At 40.8% G+C, this 14,707-nt stretch overlaps 1 protein-coding gene and 1 long non-coding RNA gene across 2 annotated transcripts in view; one reads left to right on the top strand and one right to left on the bottom strand.

Annotated features, from left to right (window-relative positions):
• Window positions 1–2,938: 2,938 nt before the first annotated feature.
• LOC310840866 lies at window positions 2,939–8,441 on the top strand. The gene is made up of 2 exons (XR_014562222.1): window positions 2,939–4,326; window positions 6,556–8,441. It is a non-coding gene; the product is annotated as an uncharacterized lncRNA (long non-coding RNA).
• The window catches only part of TDRP (testis development related protein), a 33,545-nt gene continuing 25,572 nt past the window's right edge, over window positions 6,735–14,707 (bottom strand). Inside the window, exons 3-4 of the mRNA XM_083730897.1 lie at window positions 11,911–12,014; window positions 6,735–11,124 (exon numbers count right to left, since the gene is read on the bottom strand). Of these exons, the coding sequence (XP_083587023.1) occupies window positions 10,779–11,124; window positions 11,911–12,014 (450 nt within the window). The 3' untranslated portion in view covers window positions 6,735–10,778. The remainder of the gene's footprint in view (window positions 11,125–11,910; window positions 12,015–14,707) is intronic.

Below are 14,707 nucleotides of genomic sequence, written 5' to 3'. Positions count from 1 at the left end.
AAGGACGAAAGAAGGGGACTGAGTGCCCATTAGCCCCCTCTGACTGGCTCACTCCCGTTTCCCAGCAAATACAGTCATACTTGGCTATAGCAACGTGGAAGCAGGACTGTATGGTTGAGGGAAAAGATGGTGGAAACAAGTATATATTAACCCAGGCTTTTGGGCATCTAGCATTCTGTTGTGTGACCTACCAGTGTCTAAAGATGAGAGGGAACTACTTATACTGTGAACCTGTTGCTTATCTCCAACATAAATGCTGCTTGCCTGATTTATGAGTTATTTTATTATTCCTGCAAGATACCTGGATTCAGGCTTTGTTTGCCCTCAGGAGGGAAAACATACCAAAGTTGAGGTTCTGCTGAGAGTAAAAATAGCAACCTTCAGTTATGCCTGGAAGGTGGTGTTAGGGCTTATCTTCTGAAATGTTGTCATCTGTCCTCCGTGCTAATGGTCTTCTTATCCCTGGAGGCCACAAAGGGTGCTGCTGACTTGGATTGTGTTTGAGTTCAATTAGATTGTATTTTGGAGCAATCAGTTTCTAATGTTCTGGCCACAGTTATATGTATGTCTCCATCTTGTGAACTGCAAACGAAAGCCTGTAGGGAATGCTGGGAAGTGCTTGAAGCAGAGACAATAAAGAAACGAAGCACAGCTTGAGTTTCCCGTGTGACAGAAAAGTGATGACAGCAATTGCCTAAGCAATTTTACCATGTGTGGATTTAACTTTCCCTTATAAGAAGTGTCTTACGTTGCAGCCTGATCAGAAATAAAATATGTTTCCCCACAACCCACATTGCCCTTAGATCAGGGGCCAGCAACCTTTTTCAGCTGTGGGCCAGGCCACCATCTCTCAGACCATGTGAGGGGCCGGACTAAGTTGGCGGGGGGATGAACGAATTCCTATGCCCCACAAATAACCCAGAGATGCATTTTAAATAAAAGGACACATTCTACTCATGTAAAAACACGCTGATTCCTGGACCGTCTGCGGACCAGATTGAGAAGGTGATTGGGCTGCATCCGGCCCATGGGCCTTAGGTTGCCTACCCCTGCCTCAGATCAACAAGGTGCTATATACCTTAAAGCATAAAATGCAGGTCTTGTTTTCAGGCTTAAAATATGAATAATCCAAGGTGCAAACTGATTGCAAACTGGAGCAGTCAAGGGCAGTGGAAGGAGGTGGAAGTTAAATCAAAGGTAGTCTATGTGGTGCTGTCTAGATTTTGTTGAACTCCAACTCTCATCTGTCCTAGCCAGCACTGTCCATGGTGAGGGATGATGGGAGCTGGAGTCCCAACAACATCCAGAAGCCAACAGGCTTGCTACTCCTGAGATAGAGCTAGGATAGGAAGCCTGTGCACACGACCCCCAGCATGGTTTGACAGCATCTCCATAATCAGTATCTATGGGTGGTGGGAATGGTTGTCCAACAAGATCTGGAGAATGCTCAAGTGAAGAAGCAAGCTTTAGCATGCTCTTAATCACAGCAAAGTCTTGTTTGTTTTGGCAAGGTCCTGTAAAATGGATTTTGATCAACTCCAAGTTGAGATGTGTCTAATAATGGCTCTGAGGACCAATAGTTTCTCATATGTCTAGGAGAAACTACTTTGGTAGCCTAGAGTGTAGGTACTCTTTACAAAATAAAAGGACACTGGGGCAAAGTTTTGGCATGGCTTGAGATGACTGGAGAGAAGGCAAGCCTGGACAACAAAGTGTACACTTGACTGTTTGCAGCCTCTTGATACTCATTTATTTATGGCACATTCCCTCCTTTATGTGGAATGTTGAAGACATGGGAACAAAAGCCTACATCATTGCATCTGTGTTTCTGCTGTTGAGTTGCTGGCCACATTTACAAGTCACAATCAGAAGCCTGGCTTCCTGTTACATCCGGACCTGGGATCATAGGTTTTCCTCTGAAATGAGCCACAAATGCTAGCCACCTTTTTAAACCATGGTTGGCTTATGGAGTATGGCTTATTGGGAAGCAAGGAACCATGATCCCTAGTTTGGTTGTAACCAGAAGCAAAGCTTAACTGCGCCTTCCTGGTTTGTTTCTCTTGATTGTTCCAGGGCAGGAGCATAGTAGGAGTGATCAGGTAGCATGTATCACTCAAAAAGTAATGTGCAAGCTAAGAACTATGGTTTATCATGATGTATGAATGTGGTCATGTTGTGTCTCTGAGTCTATATAAATCTAACCTCTGGTGCATCTGGTGCAGTATTGTTTCTTGAGACTGGCTGTGGTTTCTATATGGCAGACGGTTTTGAACCTTACAGTATACATAATATGCATGCAAACTCTGCTAGGTCTATCACAAAGCTGTGGGCCTTCCAATAGCAGGGATGATACTCATTTTTCTAGCAAATGAAGTCAGCTAGTCTGTACCATCTGTAGAAGCAGCGGTTGAAAGACTGGGGTGGAGAAGGGTAGAAACTGGAGCAATTTTTTTCCACAGTAAAGATATTAATGCACCCTTCTTAGGTTGTTTTTTTCTTCTTTTAAAGGTCTTCAGAGGTGTGCCCTCTGGACCTGGTACAATGAAGGCATGAGTGAACAGAGTTGAATGACTCATGTGCACATGACTTCCAGCAATTGTGCCAAAGTTCCTGCAGCAATAATGTCCATTTCCTACCATGTTTGGTAAGAAGAGAAAGAAGCAAAGAGATGCTCTTCCAGTGGCCTTGGAATAACCAGAGGACTGTGTGGGGGTAATTAACACTTAAAAGTTGGGCTTGAACTGCTCTGGTAGGATGTTGTAGTTGCTCAGATCACAGTCAGTTAATGTTGGAGAATTTCCATCATTTCCAATGGGATTTCCCTACACTGAGAAGGGAAGATGCTGAAACCTCTCTTCCAGCCTGTTTTTCTTTTCTTTTAAAGCCCCTCTTATTCACATGGGGATTAATTCCAGTCTTGGGACCACCCACAGGAGACAATATTTATTACATCATTTTTTATTAATTAATACATTTATTTTTTACTACATTTGTATACTACCTTTATAGTCCAAGGATCTCAAGATGGCATACATGGTGTACAAGGTGGTGTAAACTACTTTAAAATAGCAGTTTGGGTGAGGAGGGAGATTTGAGCACCTTCCTATCAGCGCCTAACACTCTTTAAATAGCAGTCCAAGCCTACGCCATCTCCTTTATATTCTCTGGCAGACCAGATTCTGATGTATGAGCCAATGGCTCCAGATTAACCTAGCTGAAATGTGTTCCACTGATTTCAGTGGGTCCCAATATATCATATATTTGAAATCAGTGGGAGCCATTCACATCAATTGGACTTAAGTTCAGTTAACAGGGTTGACTCTTTAAGTCATTATGTGAGTGGAATGACTTCTCCCGAACATTCTGCCCCCCCAAATTTGCTCTTGGCGGTGAAGGAAACTCTGGAGCATATTTGCTCTCTCTGTGTGTAGGCACATATGTGTGGTGGCATAGGAGAGGAAGTCCCACTGCACAAACAGAAGTCGTTCCACTAACACAATGACTTCCTTGGAGCCAACCCACTGTCTCATTTTGGTCCTGGGAACTAGGCTTCAGAGTCTTTTCCTGAAAACCCCCGTGCTGCAGGAGTCAAACGACTGGGGTTAGTTAAACAGGATGGCCTTAGTTGGGTGAAATGTGGGCATCTGAATGAGGTGACTTCAGTCTGAAACAGAAGGCTGAGCTCAGTTGACTGCCGCCCCCCTCTAGCCTGGCATTTCTTCTCTCTCCTCTGTGAAGCCAATCAAAGTTCTCAAGGACAAACTCATAAAAAAACCCCACCAGCAAATGGAAAGGCTTTTATGCTCACCTAGAATTGACCCTGGCTCAAGTCCCAATACACAGCTGGGAACAGTAAGAATAAAATAGTAACAAGGCATGTTTGACAATGCCACAACCTTGTCCCGCGGATCTGAATAGTTTTTACATTTCTTAGGAGTGGCAGCTGATTTATTTTATATGAAATCTATTTACATTAGGAATGTTAATTACTCTGCTGTTGAGGTGGGGAAATGGAAAAAAATAAATCTTCCATAGGGCTGTTTCGAGCTGAAGGGAATCAACCCATAGATCTTTATCAAACAATAGCTTGCTTCCTAATGGGAAGTGAAGACTGATTTGTTTTCCTTCTTGTTTACAGCTGCCATATGCTGTACTGCCAAGTCATTATCATGAGTCTGTTGTTTACCTTAAACAGAGTGTACAGCAGGCGAAAGTGAGGAGGGTCGAGGTCCTTGAGCAGCAGGGGGCGGATAAAGAAAATCTGAGATCAGTAGAAGGCCTTTGTTTAACTTTTCTTGTTGTTGTTCACAGAAAATGGGTCACAAGGTAATGTTTTCTCTCTGGGTTTGTATGGTCATTTCCCTTCCCTCTGCAAACTGCCCCTGGGTACACGATCATGTAGTGAATTCCCCCACATCTCACCAAGCTATATTCTGCTGTGGTTTTTTGTGGGGGGAAATCAGACAGCTCTAAAAAGTGCTGGTCCGATTGTTTAAACATGTTTCAAAAGGGAGTTTGCATGCAAAGGAGGGGAAAATAGGGTTGGTTATAAAATACACAGTACAAAATACCATTGTGAAATCTTTCTGGAGATCATTTAAAGAGGGTTTCTTTCTCAAGAAGCATTTTAGGGCATTCTGGTGTCTTTTGAAATACACCAAATAGCCGAGGGCTGCAGTTTAATCCATAACGGTTGGTCAAAGAGCAGTTCGGTTTAGCAACACCCCAAGCAGAAACAAGTGTAGCACCTTTGTGATTGGCATCTTCCTGCAGTGCCAAGGAAATGTTCCTGCAAAGAAACCCGGTGGCAAAAGGCTGTGTGCATGATATACCTTTAAAGTATGCTAGAGGACATTTCCCACCTCAAATAATTATCTGTGTATTGTAGGTTGTTAAGGGTTGCTTGGAATTGGAATTCTGAGGGGTTAACTACAGTGCCCAGAACTCTTTGAGGGAAAGAATGTACTTTGAATTTGTGTATGCAGCTCTGGTTTGTAGTTTTGTGCACATGGGTACAGTAGCCAGCATTGCTTATTTTAAGGCAAATAATTTCATTATTAGTAAGTGCTCTCTATCTTTGATTTTCTTATTTTTTATAGAGTCCAGGCGATGAAGAAATTGTCAAATTGTTGCAGTCCTGTGTTTTTATTTGTCATCCTAGGTTTTTTTCCAGGCCAGGCCTGTTCATGTTGACTCTTTTGGCGGGTGGGACATTATACTTTTGCAAACAATTGTAGCACCAGCTTGTCTGTTGTGGAAAATCTCTCTTTCTCAAAAAGGAAGCAGTAAAACAGGCAGGAACTGCAACATTAAGCTTTTAATTAAATATTGGAATGGGCAGGGAGTCAACATTTTGGGTGGATTTCAGTGCTGCCCATGTTTGAGTTCGAGGCAATGGGACTTTTCCTTTCTCTCCTTCATCTGCAATCCCACGTGCACCCCAAACATTTGCTCTGGAAGTTTGGGAGATGCTTGCCTTGACATAATGGATCTGTCAGCCTTTAAGGTGCCACAGATCTCTATTTGCATACATAGTCATGAAGCAACCATCAGTCTCTGGTTTATTTTCGATATTTATGCAAACCCCCATAGTGGTGACTCCAGAACAGGTTTCAGACAAGCTGCCCAGTAGCTATTGCATTGTACAAAAGAACCAAGTAGCCAGGGATAACATTGCAGCTCCCTGGTGGGGGATTTCTGACTTATAATGCTAACGGAAGCAAAACTCTTCACAATACGGCTGGCTGAGATAAATGGCCACTTGCTGCTATGTGCAAAGGGGAGGCATAACCACACTGCGCCTTGACCAGTATTTACATAAAGATTCCCATCAAAGCCAAACAAGAAATAAATACCACCAGCAAGGTTTTCCGCCCTTCTTGAACAGAGACAGATACCACAGAAAGTTATGCAGGTGATCTTTCAGAAATGATAAATGCTTTTAATCATGTTTTTTAAAGCTGTGAGCTATGTGACTTTTTTAAGTACCCTGCGCTGTAAGCAGTGTACAGCTATGGACCTCAGTATCTGTTGGACTTCTTGTACTGAACCTCTTCCTGTTCACATCATCAGAGGCTATTCTCTTATTTGTGCCAATGTGAATGGGGAGAGAGTATTTTTCAGGGTGGCACCTTCTGCAGTGCTTTTGCTAGGGAGACTTTTCTTGATGTTCGGTGCTTTTCTTGATGTGATTTCAACATCGGACAAATACCTTTCCCCCCAATCTTTTTAATCTTGTATTGTGCCTTTATCTACCATGTCTTACAGCTATTTTCAAATTAGTGTGGTTTATTGTGTTTGTTATGTGTATCATTTTTTTCATGTAAGTGAAAGGCTGAAGGCAAAGAATAAACATAGAAAATAAGTAGCAAGTGATCTGTAGTTTTCTTCCAAAATGCTCTGTTAAACTAATCCACATTTGCCAGAGGTGATTTAAAAGTCCATTGCTTGCTCAAACACTTATGCATTGTTGCAGCTGAGTATTTGACATTGGAGTACCTAAACCTATGGTAACCACAGGGGAAGTAATACCCTGGACCTTTGTTCTTTTTGCAGATGTGGAAACTCTAGGACCATGAAACTGACTTCTATAGCTCTATTGTGAAATCAAACAAATTGACCAATGGCACTTTGAGAAGTATGGCAGTCAGATGGGCGGGCAGGATCTCAGTGACTAATACAGACAGGTTTTCCTGTCTTAAGAGAAATAGATTTAATTGAAATAATTCAACGGCTTGGTTTCAACTATTTTTTTTTTAATTCATCTGTGAAAATACTATATTTGAAGTGAAACTAATAAAATACCAGAGAAACTGTGAGCATTGTGACTTGTTACAGCCACATAAAGCATTTTCACCTTCATGGAGTTCAAGCCAAGATTTATGCTTATGTGCAGCGAAAAGGCAATATAAACAGTTAAATCATTACATATGTGCAATCTTGGAATACAATCGTAATGGTGTCTTTAAAACCAGTGGACATAAAATCAAATGTTTACAAAGCAAAGAAGGATATATGCCTTTTTTAAAAAAGGGAATGTCCACAAACATCTACATCGTGGATATTTTAAAAGAATTGAAAGAATAAAAATTTGCCCAACACATAAAATACCACAAAAGAGTAATCTCATTTCAAACAAATAATCCTACAAAAGCACAACCATAAATTACATTAAAATTTAACCACTGCCCTTAAAATTAAAGAATGATGCTTTAGGAAAATATGAGCATGATCCAGCCAAACTGAAGGACACTTGCATCTCACTGATTTCAATGAGAGAAAAACACATTAAATAGCATGGAAATCAATGAGGTATGAAAGTGCAGAACTTTTGTTGGATTGTGTCCCATTTTTACAAATATCTCCCCTAGCTTAATCCTGTGGGCCTGCCACCCACTCCAGAGCACACAGACCAAGAAGGAAACATCTCCCCTCACATCAGTGCTTGGGACAGGATCAAGCTCAGCAGCAGGCTGCTAGTGCTTCCTTCAGAGCTCCTGCTGTTCATGGCAGCATCGGTTGTGGTGGGAAGGTAGAAAAGCAGGGCTAGGCACACCTTGTAGTGTGCTGGCCTTGTAGAAGCTAAAGCAAAGGCTTGCCTGTCATGTGACTGAGAGGAGCAACGGGAACTGTTTTCTGAGAAGTGGGTCAGAATCTGTGCATAAGCTCGCACTGCGTCAGCACAAATGAGACTATTTAACAGCTTAAGCCAACACACAGGATCTGGAGTGATGGATGTTTCTTTGTCTTCATTGGTATCTAAATGCAGCACAAATGTGTGAACATTTCTTTCACGTGGAATCAAGCCGTAGCATCACAAGCATGTCATCAAGGTAAAGTACAGGCACTTGACAGTATAATGTGCAAGGCATAACCCCTACCTATCACAGTTTAAGGAAGCTTCCACAGGTGGTGAACACTGAGCTTCTAACCACCTTTGCCCCATCGTTCCTGGGTTTTTCCCCAAGATAGAGCTCAGTGCCAACGTCCCACAATTCAGCTCCTGCTGTATGAAGGCCCTCCAAAGGACTGTAAACTATAGAAATCTTTGCATAAAGAAAATGGCTATATTCTGCAATTATATCTAAGACATAAAATTCAGAACATGGTCTAGCCAAAGTTAACCAGTGTTAAGTCTTACTTATTTCTATGTGTGAAAGTTAAACATGCATTTCACTTTTCCATTCAACCGAATGAGACTTACAAGCGTCAGCTTTGACTGGTTTGCATCCTCTGCTTTTAACTTGCCTAAACAAATCTGCATTTTTCAATACAGGTTCAGTTGTGTGACAGCTGAAAATCCCAACCCTACAAAGCACAATATTGTATTGCCATAGCAAGCGGGTACAGTTTGGTGTTGGAAAGGATACAAGCTTTTTGTGGCCTCCTGCCAAAATAGCACAAATGCTATTGGCTTCAAATACATTTCGGGGGGGGGGGGGAGCAAGAAGAGTTGGACTAATAGTGCAATTCCAAGCTGCAGGCTACTTGAACAGAACAGGAGGACAGTTCTTGTTCCACAAGCACTCTCTAGCTGTGACAGACGAGTCCACAGAATCCTGCAACCTGCACAAGAGTACTGTAAAATCTTTGGGTTGTATCCACCAGTGACAGAAACTTTACCATCAGCTGTTGTCACTGGGTGACAACTTTTTATGTGGAATGGGCTATTAAATTATGAAAACATAAAATGGATAGTCTGCATAGTTATAAAACATTTCATTTTGTTTAAAAATTGCTGATCTCACTGGAAGCAAGTCTTGAATTTTTTAAAGGTGTCCATATTGCTGAATAAGGTACAAGCTGAGGTACATAGGCTCAGCATCAGTATCAAGTAAAGATTCATAATTTGGGACAAATAGTTAAGTCTAGCATCTTGGATTGATATTCATTTTACAGAGTATTAAACAAGTGTCCACAAGGAACAAGGAAGTAATTAAAAGGTTTGAGCATTTATGGTGCAGTATTATAGAACAAGGCACTTTTAACATGTTTTTTTCATATTCAGATCAGTAATAGTGGCAGCTAGACAAACAGATGGCTCTCTGGTGACTTCTGTCTACTATTTTTCCTCTTTTACTGACAATTTGCTACTTTCATCCAAGTAGTATCAAGGTTAAGACTTCCTTTTGCAAGAACTGAAGAATTGGGCAAAATCATTCTGAGCCAGTTAGATCTCCAGCCATTGAAAAAAGTTGTACGCAGAGCCAAGTCATAAGAAATGAAAGTTGTGGTGCTCGGTTATTCTCACCATTAACAATTTGTCTTCAATGTAGCAAAGATTATCTTGTATCATATAGCTAAATGTTAGAATTTGGCTATCACAGATGCAAAAATGGCACACATGTAACACATATGTGTATATCTTATGTTATGATTGAAAGGAGACGTTAAATTGATGTATTGGACTTCTTCTGTCACAGTGGTGCGAGTACACTGAATTATAGTGTCTTTATGTCACTCCAATCTTATAAATTGGACAATTTTAAATAAAATGGATAGGTAAAAGTACTCGGGGGGGGGGGGTGAGATACCCTAAACTTTACCTACAGTACATTTCCAACTTTCCATGTGCACTATAATGCATAGCTCTTTGTTATTAATAAAAAAGTAGCAGCAACCAGTAAGACTAAACCTCACAACAGCAAATACACATACTTAAATAACCCTTGTACATAGCAGAGACAGAGCATTAACTACTGTCATTCTGTAAATGCCAAGAGAACATCAAACACGTCCTGCAAAAGAGCAACATGGAGTCATAGTTTGAGGGAATGGGGACAGAAGGAAAAAAGCAATAATAACCCTTCAAACAGATAGTTTTCTGAATTTGGGCCTGATTCCTACATTTCCTAAATGATATAGTAGATGCTGACAACACTCATAGTCATAAGGGTAGGCTCCCTACTGCATTGGTAATGCACACAGAGACCCATTTCAGACTGTACTAGTATAGAAAGTACCTGTGTGACCTAGGTTATTGAGGCGATGGGCCCTTTTGTATGTTGTTACTGCAATGTGAAGCCCAAGCATATAAAAGCTACTTTTGTTGCCTGCTACAGCACTTAGGGAATACATAAATCAGATCTTAGCGGTCACCTCATTCATCTGTGGTTATGTGGTTTGGGATGATTGCAAACCTGTTTTAGCCGTATTATTGATTAATCAACATAATACATGGAAGCCTGAAATTCATCAGCGAATATTTTGTAACGGAAGAAGAAACACGTACGTGTGGGGTTCTTACAAGTCATGTGCAATTCAGGACTTTAGGGGAAATGCAGGATCTTCGACGTTCCAGCCTGAGAATCATGTGTTCATGTTCAGGACAATGAAAGCAATGTATCAAGCTGAAACAATGCAGTGTCAAACGGGAAATCAGCACTTTTACACAACAGGGTCAGCATTCAAAATATAGATCTTTGATGTCTGAAAACTAGGAAAGAGAGAACTTCAAACTAGAGAAGTTCTTATGTAAGGCAGTCAAATATTCAACCAGTGTATACATTCATTAAATTGTGGGGGTTTTGTTTAGTTTTTTAAAAAAGCGAGCCAAGGTGCTATAGAATATGTGTGAAATATAGGCACAAAGTAGGTGCTCGACTTCATTCAATATGGAAAACGGAAGAACTAAGAAACTTAGGATAAGGTGAGCAGATGGTTGGACAATCTGAATACTCTTCTGTAAAGGTGCATATTAAGCAGTTTTGATTTTGGTTTGAAGATTTACATAACCATGTCGCTTATCATCACTTATAGAACATTTCACATTTTGTATGTCATTCTAGTTCTTCCCAGTTATCAGTAAGGTTGCCTTTGCTTTGTCGCCTTATGCTAACCAACCTTCCAGCTGATCTGATGCTCCATCTTGAGCTATTTCCTGAGCTTGCCAGGTTGGTGTATTTTGTGGAGCCTTTGGTTTCGTCTTCCCAACCTGACCAAGATGGATAGTCACTCAGAGTACTTCCAGCGTCGCTGAGGTTATCACTGGCAGGGATCTGTGGTGGCTCCCATCCTTCAATTTCGTCTGGCTTCCTGGACTGGATGTTCTGTTTTATCACCAAACTGTCCCAAAATCCACCTTTCTTTTCGGATTTCACATCCTCTTTTAATTTTAAGCTTGTTCTAGGGAACAATAAAAATTTGTTCTTATTGGAACACATTTTGAGGGAAGAAAGTTTGACATATTTACTTTTAAGACAGAGGAAGACCAGAACAATTTTGTCGTTATCCTTGTATAACTGATCAAGTCTCACTAGAAATGTATTTCTATTTAAACGTTTTACATTTCTACTCTAGAAAAATGGCTAAACAGAGAATAAAATAATACAGAATTTATCAGAACGGAATACATTATTATGTATTAAACTTGTATCCTACCCTTTTCCCCTAATAAGAGAAGCTGTAGATTCCTATGTGCAACCAGCATAAGTCTCACAAGGAATAGTGTTGATGATCTGTGTGTGAAAGGTAAGGTAGGCAATGCACATGTGTCTGTCATTTTGGGTTTATCTGCTCCTCTATTTGATACCATAATGAGCATATTGTTTCAATTGAAACTTACAGAATTTGCATCAGATGGTTGAAAGACAAAGACTGACTTGTGCTGATGGCCCTCAAAGAAGATTATGTACTTTGCTTCCACCCAACTGTCTTTAAAAAATCCCACTGCACTTCAGTAGATTGTCTACAATAACTGCTTTTTCTGCCCCATGTGGATCCTTAACTTAAAACAGAATCTTGCAAGCTGAAAAATAATATAAATGTGACGTAAGAACTGTCTTGCCTTCTAAACTTAAAATTGTTTTTTTACCTGATTATCTTGATTCTAGCCTTAACACCTGTAGCAGCCTTGGTACTTGCATTATTTACTCCATGTTTATATCACTTCCCACTCCCCTATATACATACCCTTTAGATTTTGGAGATTTACATCCTGTTAGTAATTGTTCTTCATCATCCTTATTAAATATGGATGTTACTTCCTTCCAACCTCGAAAACCTGCTCCTTGAACCTAAAAATGATAGTTTTACAAATTAATTTCATGTATGCAAAATATAAGGTAGGTAAAGGTAAAATTTAATGTATGCAAAATATGTGGTAGGTAAAGGACCCCAGGACAGTTAAGTCCAGTCAAAGACAACTATGGGGTGCAGTGCTCATCTCGCTTCAGGCTGAGGGAGCCAGCATTTGTCTGCAGAAAAGCTTTCTGGGTTATGTGGCCAACATGACTAAACTGCTTCTGTCACAGTGGAACACCGTGACAGAAGCCAGAGTGCACAGAATACAACACCGCTGTAGAAAATGGCACATTAAACCATAGTTAAAAATAAATTATGGTTTAATGCATACGTACAGTATGCTAGTACGTGCTGCTGAAAAGTTTTTGCTTCGTTCCTCCCACAATCCTGGCAGAACAGTAATGTCAGCATGTTAGATCTCTAAAGTAACTTTGCATTAACATTGAACAACTGCCAAACATGAACCATCATTAGGATTCCTGCTCTCAAAGGGGATTTTTGTCTATTTTCTCTGCTCCACCAATTGTGACCCAGGGAGAATGCAAGAGAGCCTTGGCTACTAGCTCAAATGATGGGACTTTGAAATGTTAAATATGCGTGTTTAAGTCTCCAACACTAATCAGGAGTTAGCTATGAATAATTTTGATTCATTTCTTTGCCTTAAAGAATTATGCCTTCATTTTGATGCATAAAGTGGATATTTAAATGCATAGTTCCAAAATCCACATTAGGTTAATACATGTATCAGACCAACCAAAATGTCACAGAATAATATAGAAGTTTGTGAGTTCTTGATAACTCTTTATCGGGATAGCTGGCAAAATAAAGCAGGGAAGAGGAGGGAGAAAACCTCTGGTGTTGAAAGCATGGAGGCTGCATTTAGTTGCAATCTTAAAATGGAAGGTGGGAGGTAGGAGACATTTAAATTAGGCTCTCCTAGTTGGTATGTAGGTTTCAGGTTGCACCTATGACTGCTGGAATGAAGAAATTACATCAGCTGCTCCTCCATTTTTTAAAGTAAAAAAAATAAAAACCCACCTGTTAACCAAATGTTTAAAAGTTTCTTACTGAGTTAAAGCCTATTGCCACTCATTTGCTAATCTGTTCACTGATATTATCAGGTTGAAAGTGTTGTTATAAAAGAAGGCTATAAACTGCTGTCTACTGTAATGAAACCAAGGAATTCTCAATTGTCTTTAGAGCTGATCACCTTTGCTGATAAGAGTACTTGCTTGAGGTAGTGGAAATTACCAGATTATTTTACAATAAGAAAGCTTTTACAGTGGGATAGGTTCCTTTTTTGTTTGGTCTAGAACAGGGGTCTGCAACCCACGGCTCCGGAGCCGCATGTGGCTCTTTTACACCTTTGCCACGGCTCTGGGGCAGATACTAGCGAGGGGAGGAGGCGCATTGTGCGCCCCGACACTCCCCACTGTGGCGGGTGCTGTACTGGCTGTGACGTCGCATGGGGGCAGTGCGTGCGTTAGTCACGCACCGTCCCAATGTCACCTTCCCGCCCGCCCGGTACATTGTAAGGGGCATGTATGCTGGTCACTGTTTTGAAGGGGAGTGAAGAACACACACACACACAAAGGTTACTTGTTAATTTAACGTTTATTTCTATGAGGAGGAGTAATTCTGAGGGGTCAAACAAAGAAATAATAAAAAGTGACAAAAAAGTTATTTTTATAATGACGAGTTTTGTGGCTCCCAGTTTTTTTTTCTTCAGAAACGGGTCCAAGTGGCTCTTTTTGTCTTAAAGGTTGCAGACCCCTGGTCTAGAAGACAGTATGACAGAGGAGCCTGAGAGAATAGCCATTCCAGATTCCCAGCTTTCTTTCTTTTTTTTTAAGGAAGTTTCTAGCCCTTGTAGAACCCAAGGTGCAAAGCAAAATGGGCCTAACCTGTTGTTGAGTTTTGAGAGAAATCAGCTGGCTCCCACATTTCAGTCTTTATAGCCAATAAATAGTCACAGCAATCACTGATATTTGGAGAAATATTGCAGCACATTTCAAAAATGCTACTACCCTGTATGGAGCACTGAGACCCTGCTTGCCCTGATTATGGCTGGAGTAGGAAAGCATCTTTTCACCGTACATGGCTTACCTTGCAACACAGCCTCTTAGAGTATTTCATATAAAACAAGGCCAGCTAGAGCTCTTGATGCGTGCCTTAAATTAAATACAGAATCCATTCTAGCTATTCTGCAATCCATTTCATGCAGTGGCATGAATTTTTTGGAGGGGAACCACTTGGTTCTGTTCACCCCTATTTGGCTGATGACGTAAAACATCAAATTTGTTGCCTTTACGGCTAAGGTTACTGAATGCACACAGAAATTCACCTCAAGCTTGGTTGCCTTCTACACTGAGGCAAATGGGGTATACCAAGAGGTTCTTCTGCTGTGAACTATTAACAGGAAGCAACCAATTGGGTGTGCAACCAAACCGTGTGTGTGGTATGCTGCTGTGCAGGATTTAAGTAGCTCCATTCTATCAGCATTCTTTGTCCATTAAGTACACTTAGTCTTTATTGGTCTGCTTAGCTGGGGGGTGGGGCGTGTTCTAAAGATATTTTGTACATCCGCAAACCTCAAGGTTCTCCCATGCTTGCTGATACCTTACTCTAGCATATAGGTTATGCTGTTTTAAACATGTTGCCATGTGGAGTGCTCCTTCTACTGTTC

The sequence above is a fragment of the Podarcis gaigeae genome, assembly GCF_964106915.1.
Source record: "Podarcis gaigeae genome assembly, chromosome: 3".
Taxonomy (NCBI): Eukaryota; Metazoa; Chordata; class Lepidosauria; order Squamata; family Lacertidae; genus Podarcis; species Podarcis gaigeae.
This window is presented reverse-complemented; position numbering and strand designations above follow the sequence as displayed.